Here is a 15147-nt window from a genome sequence, read left to right as displayed (position 1 = left end):
AGAAAGACTCTTCTGGTTTGAGCTGCCTAGAATTCACCAGGGCATGCTTCAGCCTTAGAACGGAGTCTCCCCTAAAATAATCAGTGCTGGTGTGTACTAGTGGCACGCATACGCTTCCATTTTCTCAAACAGGCGATGAGAGTTTAGACCGCTCTCCAGTGTTCATGACGTGAAGCAAGGTCATTCAAGAAGGTGGTTAGAGTCTAATTAAACGTAAGGAGCCTATGGTGGTAATGGAAGAGCTTCACAGGAAGCACTCAGTGTTCAGTTAGCTTTTGGACAACTGAAGCATCATGAAATACAAAAGTGAAAACCAAAACCAAGCTACAGTCCTGTGATCCCAAAGCATTGGTAACCTTGATTGTACCGCTGAATCAAACGTCCCTTATCAATCACAGCGAAGTTAAAATGAACCGAGAACACATGTTAAGCTTTACACACTTGTGAAATTGATATTCCAGCTATGTCACCTTCGCCTGCGTCAGGACTGAGCAAGGGTGAAAGAGACAGAGAGATCAATTCCACGAATTTTGGAGAATGTCAGAGTAAGGATCTGCCGCAAAAACCTGTGCTCCTCCATTCCCGCCCATCCTGTCTGATGTTCCCATCTGTCTGGGGAGAAATCCACAGAAGTGAGGGCAGATAAACATGCATGAGGGGCTGGTTTTAGGTTTGTGTTGGCCGAGCATAAGCCAAGCATCAGATGAGATTAGGGGGTGGCATGTGTTTTCACTGTCTGTACCAGTGGTGACACCAGGACCTGGTGACCCCACTCGCACTACACTTCAAGGAAAGTCACTCTGGTACTTTGTTAAGTGACCACTACCACGACCAGAAGCAGATTAGCTGCAGAGATTGTCCCCTGGGTGAGGATGTAAGATTCACACAGCTGGATTAAAGCTATAAAATCTGTTAAGACTGGCCTCACTGAAAAATATAAAATAAAAAATACAGTAATTTGGGGGAAATGGCCTCACCTCACTGCTTTCTAAAATACGACCTCTGAAAGTAGAGAGTGAAAACATTTGGGGAACCAAACCTTAGTACTTTTTATACAAAGAAATAATATCATAGAAGACAAAATTTGAATATCAGAATATATGTCAATATCAATTCACAAGCCAAAGTTATATTTATTTGGGTGAATGGTATTCAGTTGATAAGAAGAATAAAATTGTTAATAGGCTAAAATTAAAGTACCAGAAGACTTTCTTTGTTACTTGTCTGTGTTGGTGTTTGTGTCTGTGTTTTCTGGTTCATTGTTAATGTCTTTATATCCCAAGTGTCACAGGGCACCTTTCTTTTCTTTCTTTTTTTTAATTTTCTTTTTATTATTTTATTAATTTGATTCTTGAAAGGAAGCAAACCTCTTTTTTTCCTGTGGACTAACTCAGGTGATTGACCTAAATCTGTTGGGTCTCCTCTTCCTCCGAATACCATGAGAGCTGACACCTCATTGCCACATAAAGCAGAAATGAGCTACATTTTTTTTTGTCCCTGTAGGATGGAGAAATGATATTGTGTTATGTGATACTGAAGAAAAAAGGCTCGGGGGTGAAGGCCTTTGAAGAGGTTCTTTATTTGCTCACAGAAAGCTCCAGCAGCCAAGTATACTGGCTGAAAATCACCAGTGGTCTTTTGGGGTGCTAGTTTCCTTCTGTGGATAACCCAAAAGACAGAGCACCCTCTGAGTTAACTTGTATTTCAGTGGGGCAAGTAATAGCAAGCATCATTTACTAAGCTACTCACACAGGAGTGAGTGAATACACATATACACACACAAATGTAATCAAAGAAACATTAGTCTAACTGTTTCAGTAGGAGTCCCGTGATATAGCTGGATTTACCTTCCTTGGCATTTTACAAGTTAGCACTTATAATATAAGGGACTAGATAAATATAGGGGACCCAGGTAAAGCTCCAGCATTAAAGCAGCTCAAACAAAACACCCAGCTGTGAGCAAGCACACGCTGCCTTGTACTCACCTATCTGGCTTGTTTCCCTTGGATCATTCATTTACTGTGCATCTTAGGCTCCAGACAAAGCACTAAAAAGGAACAGTTCTTCCCAGTGGGAAATCTAAGCCACCATTTTCATCTTTCCTGTTCCAGCATTCAAAACTAAAGAAGATGGGAATTAGGAGTTTCAGGCCTGGACACTCCTACAGCCTAAAATACAATTAATGAAACCAATAAGAAAGAATGCGGGGCGGTAATTTAAGTGCCCCTTCTGGATTCACTGCAGCTAAATCATAATGTATTCTCTTTAACTAAAAGTTGTATCACTTTATAGGCTATAAAGCACTTTGTATATACATTAAGTACTCAGTAAGAATGACGTGAAAGTAACTACTTTTACTGTCTCGGTGAAGTGACAGTGCAGTTATACAGAATGCGTTCATGCACAACCGGCGTTTCCTGGAATTTATTGAGAGCTTCGTTTTAAAGCACTAGGCCATTACTGAGTGTTGAACATAAAATAGCAAGTTATTGAATAATGAGTTGATACTTATGTTCAAATACATAGGCAAATTAAGGGAAAGCTGTAACTTAGTGATGAGAAAGAGTTAGTTGGTCAGAAGATTCTGTCCTCACGTGACATTAAGGGATGAAGTCTGACAACTCTGGGATAATAGGACTAAACTCATACTAAACTCTACATTTACCAGTTCTAGAGCTGTTACGTTTTTTCACGGTGCCGGGGATCAAGCCCAGGGCTTGGGGAAGGATGGGTGAATGGTACACCAGCAACCGTGCATCACACAGCCCCTTTTAAATAGGATTTTTTACCCCTCACAAGATTGATCTCATATCAAATTACTAGTGTCACTGGTCTTGATTATGTTAGGGGAAAAGAAAATAATTAAAAATTAATTAAAAATTCTTTTTAGCCCAAATCATAATACTTATCTGCTCTGTAAAATAACAAATCATTTAAAGGAACATTCCAATCTATAGAGCCAGTGTCTTCTCCAGAGAGACTGTCACTACAGGTGACTTCATTCCTGGATGCTTCCTTTGTCGTGCAACACATGGTGATTTAATTTACTCGATTCCTGTTGCCGTGATGTTAAGGAGAGGCCCTTGCTCACTCCTGGCTTAGCTGTCCATGATGGTGTGAGCTCAGTAGGAATGTAACAGGAGCTCATAGTCCTGTGGAGAACTGCAGAGCTGACTGGCCCTGCTACTTACTTGTGCCCCTTGTTGTCAGCTGCCACCCAGCCATGACCTTTTCTTTAGTTGCCTGTGTCGGGATGCTTTCATGTGTGCATACGCATCCATCCTGGTCCTGTTTGTGCCCATCTTAGACACGTGGTCCCTTTTATTAGTGAAATGATCTTTCTCCCTTCTTCCTTCTCTGCAGTTCCAGATTACCAGGAGCAGGACATCTTCCTCTGGAGAAAAGAGACCGGTTTTGGATTTAGGATTCTGGGTGGAAATGAGCCAGGGGAACCCGTGAGTCTTTTTATCTGCTTCCTTCCCCAGTGCTGTTTGCTAAGGCTTCAAAGGAAAGTGGCAGCCGCGACAGATCGCCACGATAGGAATCCAGCTAGCTGTACAGTTGGCGCTGTCATCTTGGGTAGCATGGGTCTCGTACTGGCTTTTTGTGGAGCTGCATTTGTTGTTGTTGTTGTTGTTGTTGTTTGTCTTGAGGAAGAAGGGAAGTAATGTTTTCTACAGCTTTTGTATGTGGTGGGGAATTTCAACCGCTGTCCCCGTGCACACACTAAGAAGAAGGAAAGCAAAAGGCAGAGCGAGCAACTCTGTGGCATCCGCATAGGGAGAGGGTGCATGTACGTGAGTGGAGAGTATAGGGGTCTGTGTAGTAAGTGACTAGAGCACAGAGGGAACCTCCTCAGGCAGCAGCAGTGCCTCAAGAAAACGGCACCCTGTCTTTAAATAACGGAAAAAGGATCCAGAACAGTGATCTAGAAACGCTGAGTCTCCTCCCTGGGTCTCAGTCTCTTAGAGTACTTTTTTTTTTTTCTTTTCTATTTTTCGGAGCTGGGGACCGAACCCAGGGCCTTGCTCTTGCTAGGCAAGCGCTCTACCACTGAGCTAAGTCCCCAACCCCTCTTAGAGTACATTTACTTGAACATCACAATGTCCTTCTCAAGGAAAACAAAAGAGAAGGAGCCTTGATCCCTTTGGAATAAAAGCTATTATTCATTGAGCAGTTACTGTGTGTGGTGTGCCCTGCGAAAGACTTCTAACACGTGTTCTCCCCTTTATCCAGGATATATCCCTGGTTTTTTTTTTTTTAAACCAGAAAATAAAAGCCCCAGAAAGATTAAGTAACTGGCCCAAGGTCACAGAGCTGGTATAAATGGAGGGACTGACACAGCCCAAGTCCTTCATCCATTTGTCCCTGTCCCTCATAAACTCTAAATGTCATGTAAAGAAAAGGATAACATTATTGTCTACTGAGAAGACAAAGCCACACACCGATATTTAAGCTCACATTTAGTGAACAGTGAAACGGCAAGACGTTGGGTATCAACATTGCTCTGCCTTCTGGTCTTCAAAGATGGCAGAAATGGGGACGTCAGGCCACACGGCTTCATTTTATACTGTTTAGTGAAATGTGGTACCGCTAAGCAGACAGTACTAGGCCCCTCAAGAGCAGAAGCGTCGATATAATTGGTGGGGCACAATGAAAGTGAGGTTTCTGAGTAGACAGGAAATGAGGAAAAAACTTTCAGATAAGAAAATAAAGTGACCATTTTTCCAGAGTAGAAGTAAAATTCACGATTGACAGACCACAGATGCGTCTATTTGAGGGAGCCCTGTCACAAATAGTTACTCTTTCCACAAACCCCTAGAGCACCTGGCACAATGCCTTATACACAGTAGGTGCTCAATAATTGTTTGGGGCGTGCATGTGGATACGAATGAATAAACTGAATTATTTCTAGAGATGCACGGGCCATCAGTCTTGATAGTAAAACCAACAGGGCAATGTCTCACCCGTCACCTGATTACTCAACAGATTTATATCGGTCACATCGTACCACTGGGTGCTGCTGACACAGACGGCCGCCTGAGGTCTGGAGATGAATTAATCTGTGTGGATGGGACACCAGTAATTGGGAAATCACACCAGCTCGTGGTCCAGCTTATGCAACAAGCTGCCAAGCAAGGCCACGTCAATCTCACAGTGAGGCGTAAAGTGGTGTTTACGGGTATGTTATTCCTTCATTCCTCCAGACCGGGCTCTGTCTGCGCCTGCCTCCTCAAGCTTCTATTTTACCAAATGTTTGCAAATGTGATCAAGCTCAGGATTTCCAGATGGTTTGTTTCTCTCCAGCCCTGCTGTCACTCAGAAGTAGTTTAACATGCCGTTTGCATAGGCTCCAGAAAGACACCCAGAAGAGTGCCTCTTGCCCCCTCACCAACCAGAACTTAGCCTTCTTCCTCTTCACTGGGGGATAATGGATAATCCTTATCCCAGGAGCCATCAGGAGTGTGAGAAAAGGTCATCTCGGGATTCAAAGAACTGAAGCTGGGTTTGGACTGCGAAATGAGCTTGTCCTCACCCAGCACCTTGCCATTGCTCTGTTCCTCAAGGCTTTTCTCCTTCACTGGAAAGCTAAGGAGCTGGCCAGTTCTAGGACATCCCTGATTTCCTCTGTGATTTTTAAACAGGCTCAACTCAAAAAGAACACTTCTCCAAATGCTCTTAGGTTTTAGCACCCCTGCCATGCAGGGCTCAGAGCATATTACCGTACCTGTCTCTGCCACTTTAAGAAAGCTCTGACCTATCTGTTCTTTCCTGAAGCCTGTGTCTCAAATGTTCACCTTTTCGTGCAGGCCACACTCAAAGCCGTGGGAGGGGGAGGGAAAACACACACACACAGAATGCAAAAGGGGAAGAGTAACTGTCGTGTCAGTTGATTTCCTGGAGAAGTATGGTGTAAAACCCTCTAAGTTCTCTGTAGCCTTAATATCGGTGTAGCAGTTACCTACCAGATAAAATTAGTTGACCCCTAAAAATAATACTAATGTAGCTTACTTTAAGTGATATATAATTAATTACAGAATGACATTGTTAAATGCCAGTATGAGTCTGAGGGCAGCCATTGAAAACAGCCCTCCTCCACCACGGAGGACCTTTAAGAAAACTCATTTCAGGCCACCAAAGCTCTCATAGCATGGGATTCCGTGCAGCCCGTGGCAGGCAGCTAGTTTGGTCTGGGTTTTGAGGCGAGTTGAATACTATTTGATTTCCCTGGCTTAAATTAAAGTAGTAAGGCAATATAAATTTCACTCTGTTGGTTCAGGTTTATTTTGAAAGACTTAAAACGTTTGGGATGCTTAGCATGTTAGTCCTTTGCAGACATCATATTAAGTGAAATTAGGTAAACAGATACCAAGCAGAAAGTGGGGGTGGGGAGTGGAGATCTGTTCTTCAATGGTGAGGGCTTCACTTGGGGAAGCTGATGAATTTCTAGAAATGGACGACAATGACATTTACATAGCAGTGTGATGATAAACCTGTGCCCCATGAGTTACAGGTAGCGACTGTCAGATTGTAACATTTGTGTTCCCCATAATCAAAAACATTTCTGAAAGTAAAAGCTTTGTGAATAAAGATAACAGTAGCCACAACCTACAGAAGCACACACTCCTTTCGATACCTGCTTCCACCTAGGGTGCGGACTAAGAATGTTCTGCCCCCATTAGCTGAGCAAGATCGGAAGGCTGACTAAAATTGGACAGAAGCCAACGCCTCTAGCTCTGTGTTTGGAGCAGATGTTTACAGCTGGGGGCTGGGGAGAGCAGTTAAGTGTACCTACCGCGCAGGTCCTCATGAATCCTGTGCAAACCTTAAAGGTACAACCCCTAGCAGCCTCCTGCCCAATGAAGGAGTAAACACTGAGCAAAAACATGGCAGGAGGCGGAAAAGCGGGAGATCTGACTGTGAGTAAGTGAGCCTGTGAAGCTAGAATCCTCGCCTGCACTGGCAGAGCTCACACCAGAGTCGTCTCAGAATTCCTTCCTGCTCAGGAGAAAGGTCAGAACTGGATGTTGCTGTCGACTGAATGGTATTATGGGTATTGTCATTATACTGTCTACCTTGTAAATATTGTCTGCTCCCTAAGTAGAGGACTACTTAAGAGTCCTCTTTGGGGGTCCACATGTAGTCTGACTTCCTGGAGCCTGACTGACTATTAACGTTTCCATAGCAAGGCTGCTTTTCATGCCTGTGCGGCAGTTCTCTGAGTCAAGGTGCCATCGTTTAGCATCTTGATTTCTTTTTACAGGTAGGGAAGTTGGAAGTGTGGTGGCTGGGTCCATCTTCTGAGAATCCAATGGTTTAGACACACATCTCTCTTGCAGTCCCCAAAGCAGAGAACGAGGTGCCCTCACCAGCCTCATCGCACCACAGTAGCAACCAGCCAGCGTCCCTGACGGAAGAGAAGCGCACACCGCAGGGCAGCCAGAACTCGCTGAACACCGTGAGCTCAGGCAGCGGCAGCACCAGCGGCATTGGCAGTGGTGGTGGCGGAGGCAGCGGCGTGGTGAGCGCTGTGCTGCAGCCATATGATGTGGAGATTCGGCGTGGGGAGAACGAGGGCTTTGGGTTTGTCATCGTGTCCTCCGTGAGCAGGCCTGAAGCGGGCACCACCTTCGGTGAGTGCTAGAAAGGACTGGGCCCAGGGCGGCTCAGCAGTTTAGGGTGTAAGATCCCTTACAGAGGATCTGGGCTTAGTTCTCAACAGAAATGCCTTAATATGTGAGAGTGTGCATGTGTGCGTGCGTGCGTGCGTGCGTGCGTGCGTGCGTGCGTGCGTGCATGCGTGCTGCTTCATATATAAAAGTCTTAGTTGGAGACGTATTTTATTTGGTAGGTTTTGTTGGGTCCCCCTTCCCCACTGCCCCCTTTTAGCTTTCTTTCTAAATGTGTAGTTACATACAACTTAAAGTACACAAAAGATTTATGTCAGGTTTGAATAGTGGCCCCTTAGTGGTGTGAAGGATTATACAATCTCTGCCAGTGAAAGACTTGAGAAAGTTCCTTAATAACAATGGCCTCAGAAAGTCATAAGGATTTCTAAAAGCAGCAGGTGTTTGCAAGAATGCCTAGAAAAAGTAAAGATGTAAGAAATAAAAGATGACCTGATTCTCCCCACCTCGTATGGCCTTTCTCCATCCTCGCCTGAGTGCTGCCTGAAGTTTTAAATGATGCCTTACTGTTGCTGTAGCAACTGGCTAGACTCTGAGTGAAGAGTCATTTGATTTGGGGACTTGGATTTTAATGAAGTATGGATAATGTTTTGTAATCTTCTCCAAATATTAACTCTCTCCTGGGTGCATTCCCAAAGGCAAACAGGAAACCAGTTGAGTCTGAGTCCCTTCCCTGTTATGATGAGTGTGAACCTCCCTTTCTGATTCAGTCCCTTGTCCTCTCCTGAGCACACTGGAAGGCGAGGGGAGACAGGAAGAGTTTATTCTACAGTTATTCTTCCATTTTTTCTCAAATGGCTCGACCCCATAGGTCCTTGTGGCCAGAGGTCTAGGTCAGTCATTGAAGTTAAGGGGCTACATCCCTTTAACATTCTGGTCTCAGAGAACCACTCTGTCTCCAGTTAGTCTTGATAAGATGCTTCTTACTAAAGGGGACACTCAGCCTGGTCTGCCCATGTGTGACTGCCGTAACCACAGCCATTACTAACCTTGCTTTTCTGAGTTAGGAAGCTAGTCATCACAGCATGGCCCAGTGCATGACCTGACCTCAAGGCCCCCATTTTTATTTTGTTTTATTTTGCTTTGTTTTTAAATTATTCCAAAGACTTTTCTGCTGACTTTAAAAATAATAAGAAACAGGGGAAGGAAATCCCAAGTTGTCCCCCCCACCAAAAAAAATCTCCAGTGTACCCCACAACACACTGAGCTTTACCTTAGATCTTGTTTTCAGACTCCAGAAAGGAAAAGCAGGTATGTCGGGTGACAAGCTCTGTGGTGGATGATGAGTATTGAATGTCTTCGCTCACGGTTGGATCTTTTGATTATTTTCCTTGGGTTCTTGCAAGCAACAAATTGAACTTTGCCTCACACCTCGCACAAGACTGCTGAGCTATGCAGAGCCTTTCTTCATGCCCGCTACTTGAGAGCCTTGTCCTGCAGATTGTCCTTGGAACTGAGCGGCATTTACTCAGGGCCTTGGATTCCATGCGTACACCTCCCGCTGCACCTCCTTCCTACATCCACCAGCAGCTCACTAGCTTTTGAAAACTCTTTGAATTTGGCATTCCACTTAGTAACACACTCAGTCAAGCCCTCTGTTCAGAATCAAAGGAGACAAAGTGCGTTCTCCAGATAGTTTTCCCTTCAGGTCAGAATTATAATGAGTCTGCACAGTTGACTTTATTGTCTCCCTCCATTAATTTTGTCACCGTTTCCAAAAGGTGGCCCAATACCGTCACTGTTTTGATAATTCTGAGAAAGCAAATTGTAAAAGCTTGCAAAAAAAAAAAAAAAATGGAACTCAGCTGGGTGGTGACAGCATAGCACTCAGGAGGCAGAGGCAGGCAGATTTCTCTTGAGTTTGAGGCCAGCCTGATCTACGGAGCTAGTTCCAGGACATCTAGTGTTGACTCTGAAACCCTGTGTCAGAAACAAACAAACCTAACACACACACACACACACACACACACACACACACACACACACACACACACATTGGAACTCAATACACAAACACTTGATTATCCCTCGAAGACAGCTCTCCCAGTAGAGTGACCCAAGTGTGCAATACACCTGCAGATCCCTTCGACCTGAAAAAAATATGAAAATATCTTGTATGTATGTCTGTAAGTCCGTGAGTCGATGCAGGGGATTAAAGGGAGAGTTAGGGAATGACGTAAGGATAGCTTTGGTTTGCTCTCCTCAGCATGAGGAGGTACTAGACCTTCAGTATGTCCCTTTAAGGGAATTTGTTTGTGAGGCGGGAAGAGAATTAGAGCTGATGAGCCCACCAGGGCCTCCCTGAGAGCTCCTGACTTGGGCTGAGTGAACATGGATCCACACGGATCTGTAAGTGTTGGTCTTGGTGCTTCCCTGGCTTCTCTCACAATTGTGCCGTTTCTAAAGTTTCCATCAACCTACATAGAGAGCAAAGGTGTCGGACCACTTTGTGTTTTCAGATTGAACTTTTAATGCTAGCAGACTCTTAACCTCACCAGAAGCCCAGTGATTATTTTTGTAAATGGAGAAAGAACAAAACATTGGCAAAAGCTTTAAGAACAGTTGGCAAAATGAAGTGGCAGAAGACAGAATGGGTAAAACATCCATTTCAGCTCTGGGGTTTATATGTATGTAGAGCTCCAAAATAAACCAACAGCCACCAAGTTATTTTGGGGTCTCAAGACTCAAGTTATCAAATACCCCCAAATTCTAATTGTTTTAAGGTGGGAAGCCGGGGTTTTGCTAACATTTTAAAATAAAAAGGACTGTGACCTTGAACTGTAGACTCGGGACTGTGGCTTTTTAGACACCCCGAGTATTGCCAATGTTTTGACCATCAGCACAGCGCTCTCCTTTAATAACATTTGCTTAATGCTTTAATTAATTAACACTTAACCTTCTCTTTCCCTTTTCAACCCTTTTCTCCTCCCTTCACTATATTCCCACATAACTTTAAAAAAAAATTAAAACTCAATACCAAAGCAGGCAATGCATGTGTGGCTATGCCTCACAAAATAGGTCGGATTATTGAGGGGAGCCCTGCTGACCGCTGTGGCAAGCTGAAAGTAGGAGACCGGATCTTGGCGGTAAATGGATGTTCCATCACCAACAAATCCCATTCTGACATTGTCAACCTAATCAAAGAAGCAGGCAACACAGTGACTCTCCGCATCATCCCCGGGGATGGTAAAGTATACCTCTCTCTTCTCTTCTCTTCTCTTCTCTTCTCTTCTCGTCTCGTCTCGTCTCGTCTCGTCTCTTCTCTTCTCTTCTCTTCTCTTCTCTTCTCTCTCTCTCTCTCTCTCTCTCTCTCTCTCTCTCTCTCTCTTTCCCTTCCTCCCTCTTATCTCCCCCCATTAGTGTTTGTGGAACTGAGTGTTGGATTTTGGTCTAGAGTCCACTTTACCCACCCCTAACTGAACATCCCTATCAGAGGAACCAGAGCCATTGTTACTAAACTTCTCACTCTCTCTGACCTAATTAACCCTCTGGCCCTGTCATCCCATCTTAATGCACATGGGAAAAAAGTCCAGAAAATCTCCAACTTTCTCCGTTTATTTTTTCCCTTGTCTTCTTATCTTCAGAACTATAGAAAAACCTGAGTATGCGTAGTAATTACAGACCGATAGTGTAGCTGAAATGTGGCGTGACAGAGCCTCCCTAACAGCAGTGCAGAGCCAACCCTGTTTCTTCAAAATTAGAGAGCGTATCAATACTTTTGATTTAAGGAACAGTTCCTAGGCCATAGCCTACTTGGTTTGTGTATGATTTACACATGGATGAAGAGAGACTGGATGTCTATATTTTTGACAGATCGTGTACATTAAACTCGGAGTACCCTTGTTTACTTGAGTAGTTCTTTTTACGTCAGTGGCAGTTAGTTCTGCCTTTGGCTATGCCTGCAGTGTGTACAGTGTCCTCTTATGGATGGAGACTTAGGGTATTCCTAAACATCCCACAGTACACAGAGCAGCCCCCACAGGGAAGAGCCCCTTAGTCTAAAAGACCAGCATTCATATTTGCACAAACGAAGGTGATACTGGTAAGGGTAGGTTGCTCGTACCCCTAAAGCCCCATGCACTGATCTCACTAAGCCAGCTTGTATTAGGAAGAAGCTAATACTCATCCAAAAACGTTATTTCCATACTACTATAAAATAAATTGCATTCTAAAATGTATGGGTGTTTCCCAAGATGAAAAACACGTAGCTCTAGAAAGTCAGCCATTTTGTTTCCAATGAGTATTCTGCATGCTGGTTGGTAGGGAGTGAAACTTAAGATTGAAAAGTCGGCTGGTAGAGCTGAGCTTTGCAGTGACTTTAAAATAAGACGCAATCTAAAAATCGTGTGTTCTCAGGACAGAGAACTCTCCCTTCCCTACAAAATACCTTTGCCAATTATGGAGGGCAGAGTGCAGCTCCTTAAGTGCTTTTGGGTGTCACCTTCTTTAGATGCCTGGTTTGTAATTTACCGTCTGATGCAAGGACCATTTGCCTTTCTGGAAAGTTACCACACTTTACAAAACTGATCACAAAATGGCAGAGCCTGGACTCCAAATGGAGCACATCGGGGAAGCCAGACAGAGAGAGGGGAAATGGTTCAGAGAGCCATACAGTAGTATAGATAGATATAGGTTTATATGTTGTAGAGAGATCTTAGTACAAACCCAAAGAGTTGGGCACACGAAATGACTTAGTGGCCCCAGGCTGGGCAGTCAAGATGGGAGAAAGAGAGTGTCTCAGGCAGGAGGAGGAACTCCTTAAAGCAGGTATCTGGAGAAAGTGTAACGTAAGGAAAGGCAGCTCGAACTACAGTGTGTATACTGAGAATCAATTTGATTAAATACTATACAGTAAACCTTCTAAAACCCTGAATACCAAAAATATATAGTATATATAGAATGGCCACTAATAATTGGCAGTTAAAAGGCCTTTTAAAAACTAACTTATCTCCTACTTTGATAGTAAACAAAGTTGACACAAATATAATATAATTGATTGATGATTGATTGATTGATTGTTTTTTAAGGCAGGACGGATTCTCTTAAGGATGTGATTTTATCCACGGTGTTTCAGGAAAGTGTTGCTATGATCATAGAACTCTCTGCCAGAGACTTAAGTGACTATGTCAGGTGCTGGCTGAAGGCAGTCACACCTGGCAGGGAGGACTCGTGATGCCCATTCATTAAAGGGTCTGAAACTGGAGCCTGAGGCAAGGGAGTTTGAGTCCAGAGAATTTTGTAAGCATATAAAAAAAGAGTAGCCATTACTGTGTGATGGGGCGAAAACTTGCTGGTTCCATTTCTTCTGTGTGTAGTTCGTAGGACAGGTTTATGGGGTGAAGGGGGAGCTCTTCAGGCTAGGGAACTCCGGTCTCTTTCAGATGTTTCATTTGAATGTCCACTATAACAAATAGCCTGAAGTCCGCTTGTTTTATGGTACCTACGAAGAGGCTGAAGTTCCTAAGCACAGTGATCCCCTGCCTCACAAACCCTAGGCCTGCAGAGTGACCACTGTTTGTTTGGGCAGTGCTTAAAAGCATCCCCTGAATGCACATCTTTGGTTTTGCTAGTTTATTTCTTTTGTTGCTAACAAAGTCTCACAGTATAGCCTCCCGCTTGAGATCCTCCTCCCTCAGCCTCTTCAGTGCTGGGATTACAGACATGAGCCACCACCCTAGATGAACTGTTCAGTTCCTGCTGCCTGGCTATCTGTTTCTGTCATTAGATAATCCATTCTTTCTCTAGTCTCCCTGACTCTGTTCCCCATTTGTCATCTGTCCAGTAAACCTCTAGGATATTACCTTTATCTTCGTAGATCTATGCGGGCCAACACCCTTTCCTCTCTGCTTTTATATCATAGTGATCAAGATGGATGGTGGAATAGAGAGAGGAAGGGCCTCGGTCACGGTATCTGAGCAGGGGTTACTAACTATATAACGACAGTCCAGAAAGACCCCGAAGATAGCTCAGCACAGAGTCTGAGCTTGAACTTTCAGAAGCAAAGCTCATTCATATTGCCTAGAGACGCCCATTTAAGTGGGAGTAAGGCTTTAGTCAGGCAAAGCAAAACCTGACTAAGCTTAGCTTATGCGGAATCAAGTCCAAGATAATAAAAACATGCATGTGCTTAAAACGTAACTGATAATTCATTTCACTGTTATCCAAAGTGTTTACTTATAGATAAGACAGAGCTTAGCAATACAGAGTCTGTTGCTTCCTTGGGAGAAGGAGGAGAATAGTGAACAGCTCCCAACAGCTTTCATGGACTCAGGTTTTCCGATGTATTCAGATACTTGTTACATGTGTGGTAGCACGTTAGTATTTATTTAAAAAAAATTGTATTCGTTGTTGTTGTGTTGTCCAAATTTCCACGGTATATTTCATGAGAGAAAATAGCAATATTAACATGGGAATGGGAGTCAGAGTGGCAACTACTCGTCACGAAGGGAAGTTGAAACCCAAGGTAGATGCCCCTGTCAGAAGAGCAAGGGCCCTGGCTTAGCATAGCATAGCCCTCCACTGTACCTTGAGAACTAGGATTTGCTCTTCAAGATGTGTGATGGCTTTGAAAATGAGGATTACCCATCCTCATCCCTTATTGGGAGCGAAAGTGGATATAAATGCAGTTTAAAAAAGGAGATAGGCACGCTCGAGATTTTGTCATCGAAATGTTCAGTCATGTGACAGTCATGTGCAGTGTGACACTCCCTCATACCATTGCTGATACCCTGCTTCTGTTTCTGCCCTTTGATACCTTTTTGTCATGTTTGGGGGGTAGAGCTATAATGTATTTTTGACAATGTAGCTCTTTATGTCTGAAAGTCGGGCAGTGTTTGGGCAGATGTAATTTTGGCTTAATTCCAAATGAAGACTTAAATGTTTATGGAAAACAAGTATAACTTTATCGATATTCTAAGAGCATACTGGAAATCAAGCCTATTTAAACTCTGAAGACGGCCTGTAAGATCCAGTAGGTAGCACAGGGTATGATGTATTTTAAGTAATCACTGATGGACTTTAGTGAAGTTACTGATATTCATGAAGTAAAATTAAAGCATTGCTTAGTTGAAAGGAGTGTACCAATTGGGTGTGGTTTTCTTGATAAATATAATTCTCATATAAAACAAATAAATCTGCAATTGAACTGTCAGGCAAGCCTTGGGTTCAATTCCCAACATTTCCTCTTGCTTCCTGGGAGACCTTGAGTGTGTTCTTTCCATGTCGGTGCCTCAGATCCACATCTGTAAAGCAAGACATTCACTGAACCTGCCTGTTTTAGGTGAAGTGATTATCATATTTAATGGTGGTTATCATAGTGGATCTATCAGGTACAATGTTTGCACACTGTAAACTAAATAGTGACACAAACAATGGGGTGAGGAAAAGTGTGTTAGATTCAAAGCCGAATATTAAGTGTTAATGTGTTTTAAATGCTTAAAATTAAGCTTCAACACCCAAA

At 43.5% G+C, this 15147-nt stretch overlaps 1 protein-coding gene across 51 annotated transcripts in view; it reads left to right on the top strand.

Annotated features, from left to right (window-relative positions):
- Magi1 (membrane associated guanylate kinase, WW and PDZ domain containing 1) overlaps positions 1–15147 on the top strand; it is a 605639-nt gene that overhangs the window by 576507 nt on the left and 13985 nt on the right. For 19 of the 51 annotated variants that reach the window (XM_006236927.5, XM_039108183.2, XM_063286549.1 and 16 more), the window contains 5 exons: positions 462–545; positions 3364–3455; positions 4990–5182; positions 7341–7634; positions 10671–10874. In XM_006236927.5, the coding sequence (XP_006236989.1) occupies positions 462–545; positions 3364–3455; positions 4990–5182; positions 7341–7634; positions 10671–10874 (867 nt within the window). The remainder of the gene's footprint in view (positions 1–461; positions 546–3363; positions 3456–4989; positions 5183–7340; positions 7635–10670; positions 10875–15147) is intronic. The other 32 variants (XM_039108194.2, XM_039108184.2, XM_063286548.1 and 29 more) reach the window with 7 other exon arrangements.

Source organism: Rattus norvegicus, chromosome 4, assembly GCF_036323735.1.
Source record: "Rattus norvegicus strain BN/NHsdMcwi chromosome 4, GRCr8, whole genome shotgun sequence".
Taxonomy (NCBI): domain Eukaryota; kingdom Metazoa; phylum Chordata; class Mammalia; order Rodentia; family Muridae; genus Rattus; species Rattus norvegicus.
The sequence above is the reverse complement of the archived record's forward strand: the minus strand, read 5'-3'. Positions and strand labels throughout refer to the sequence as shown.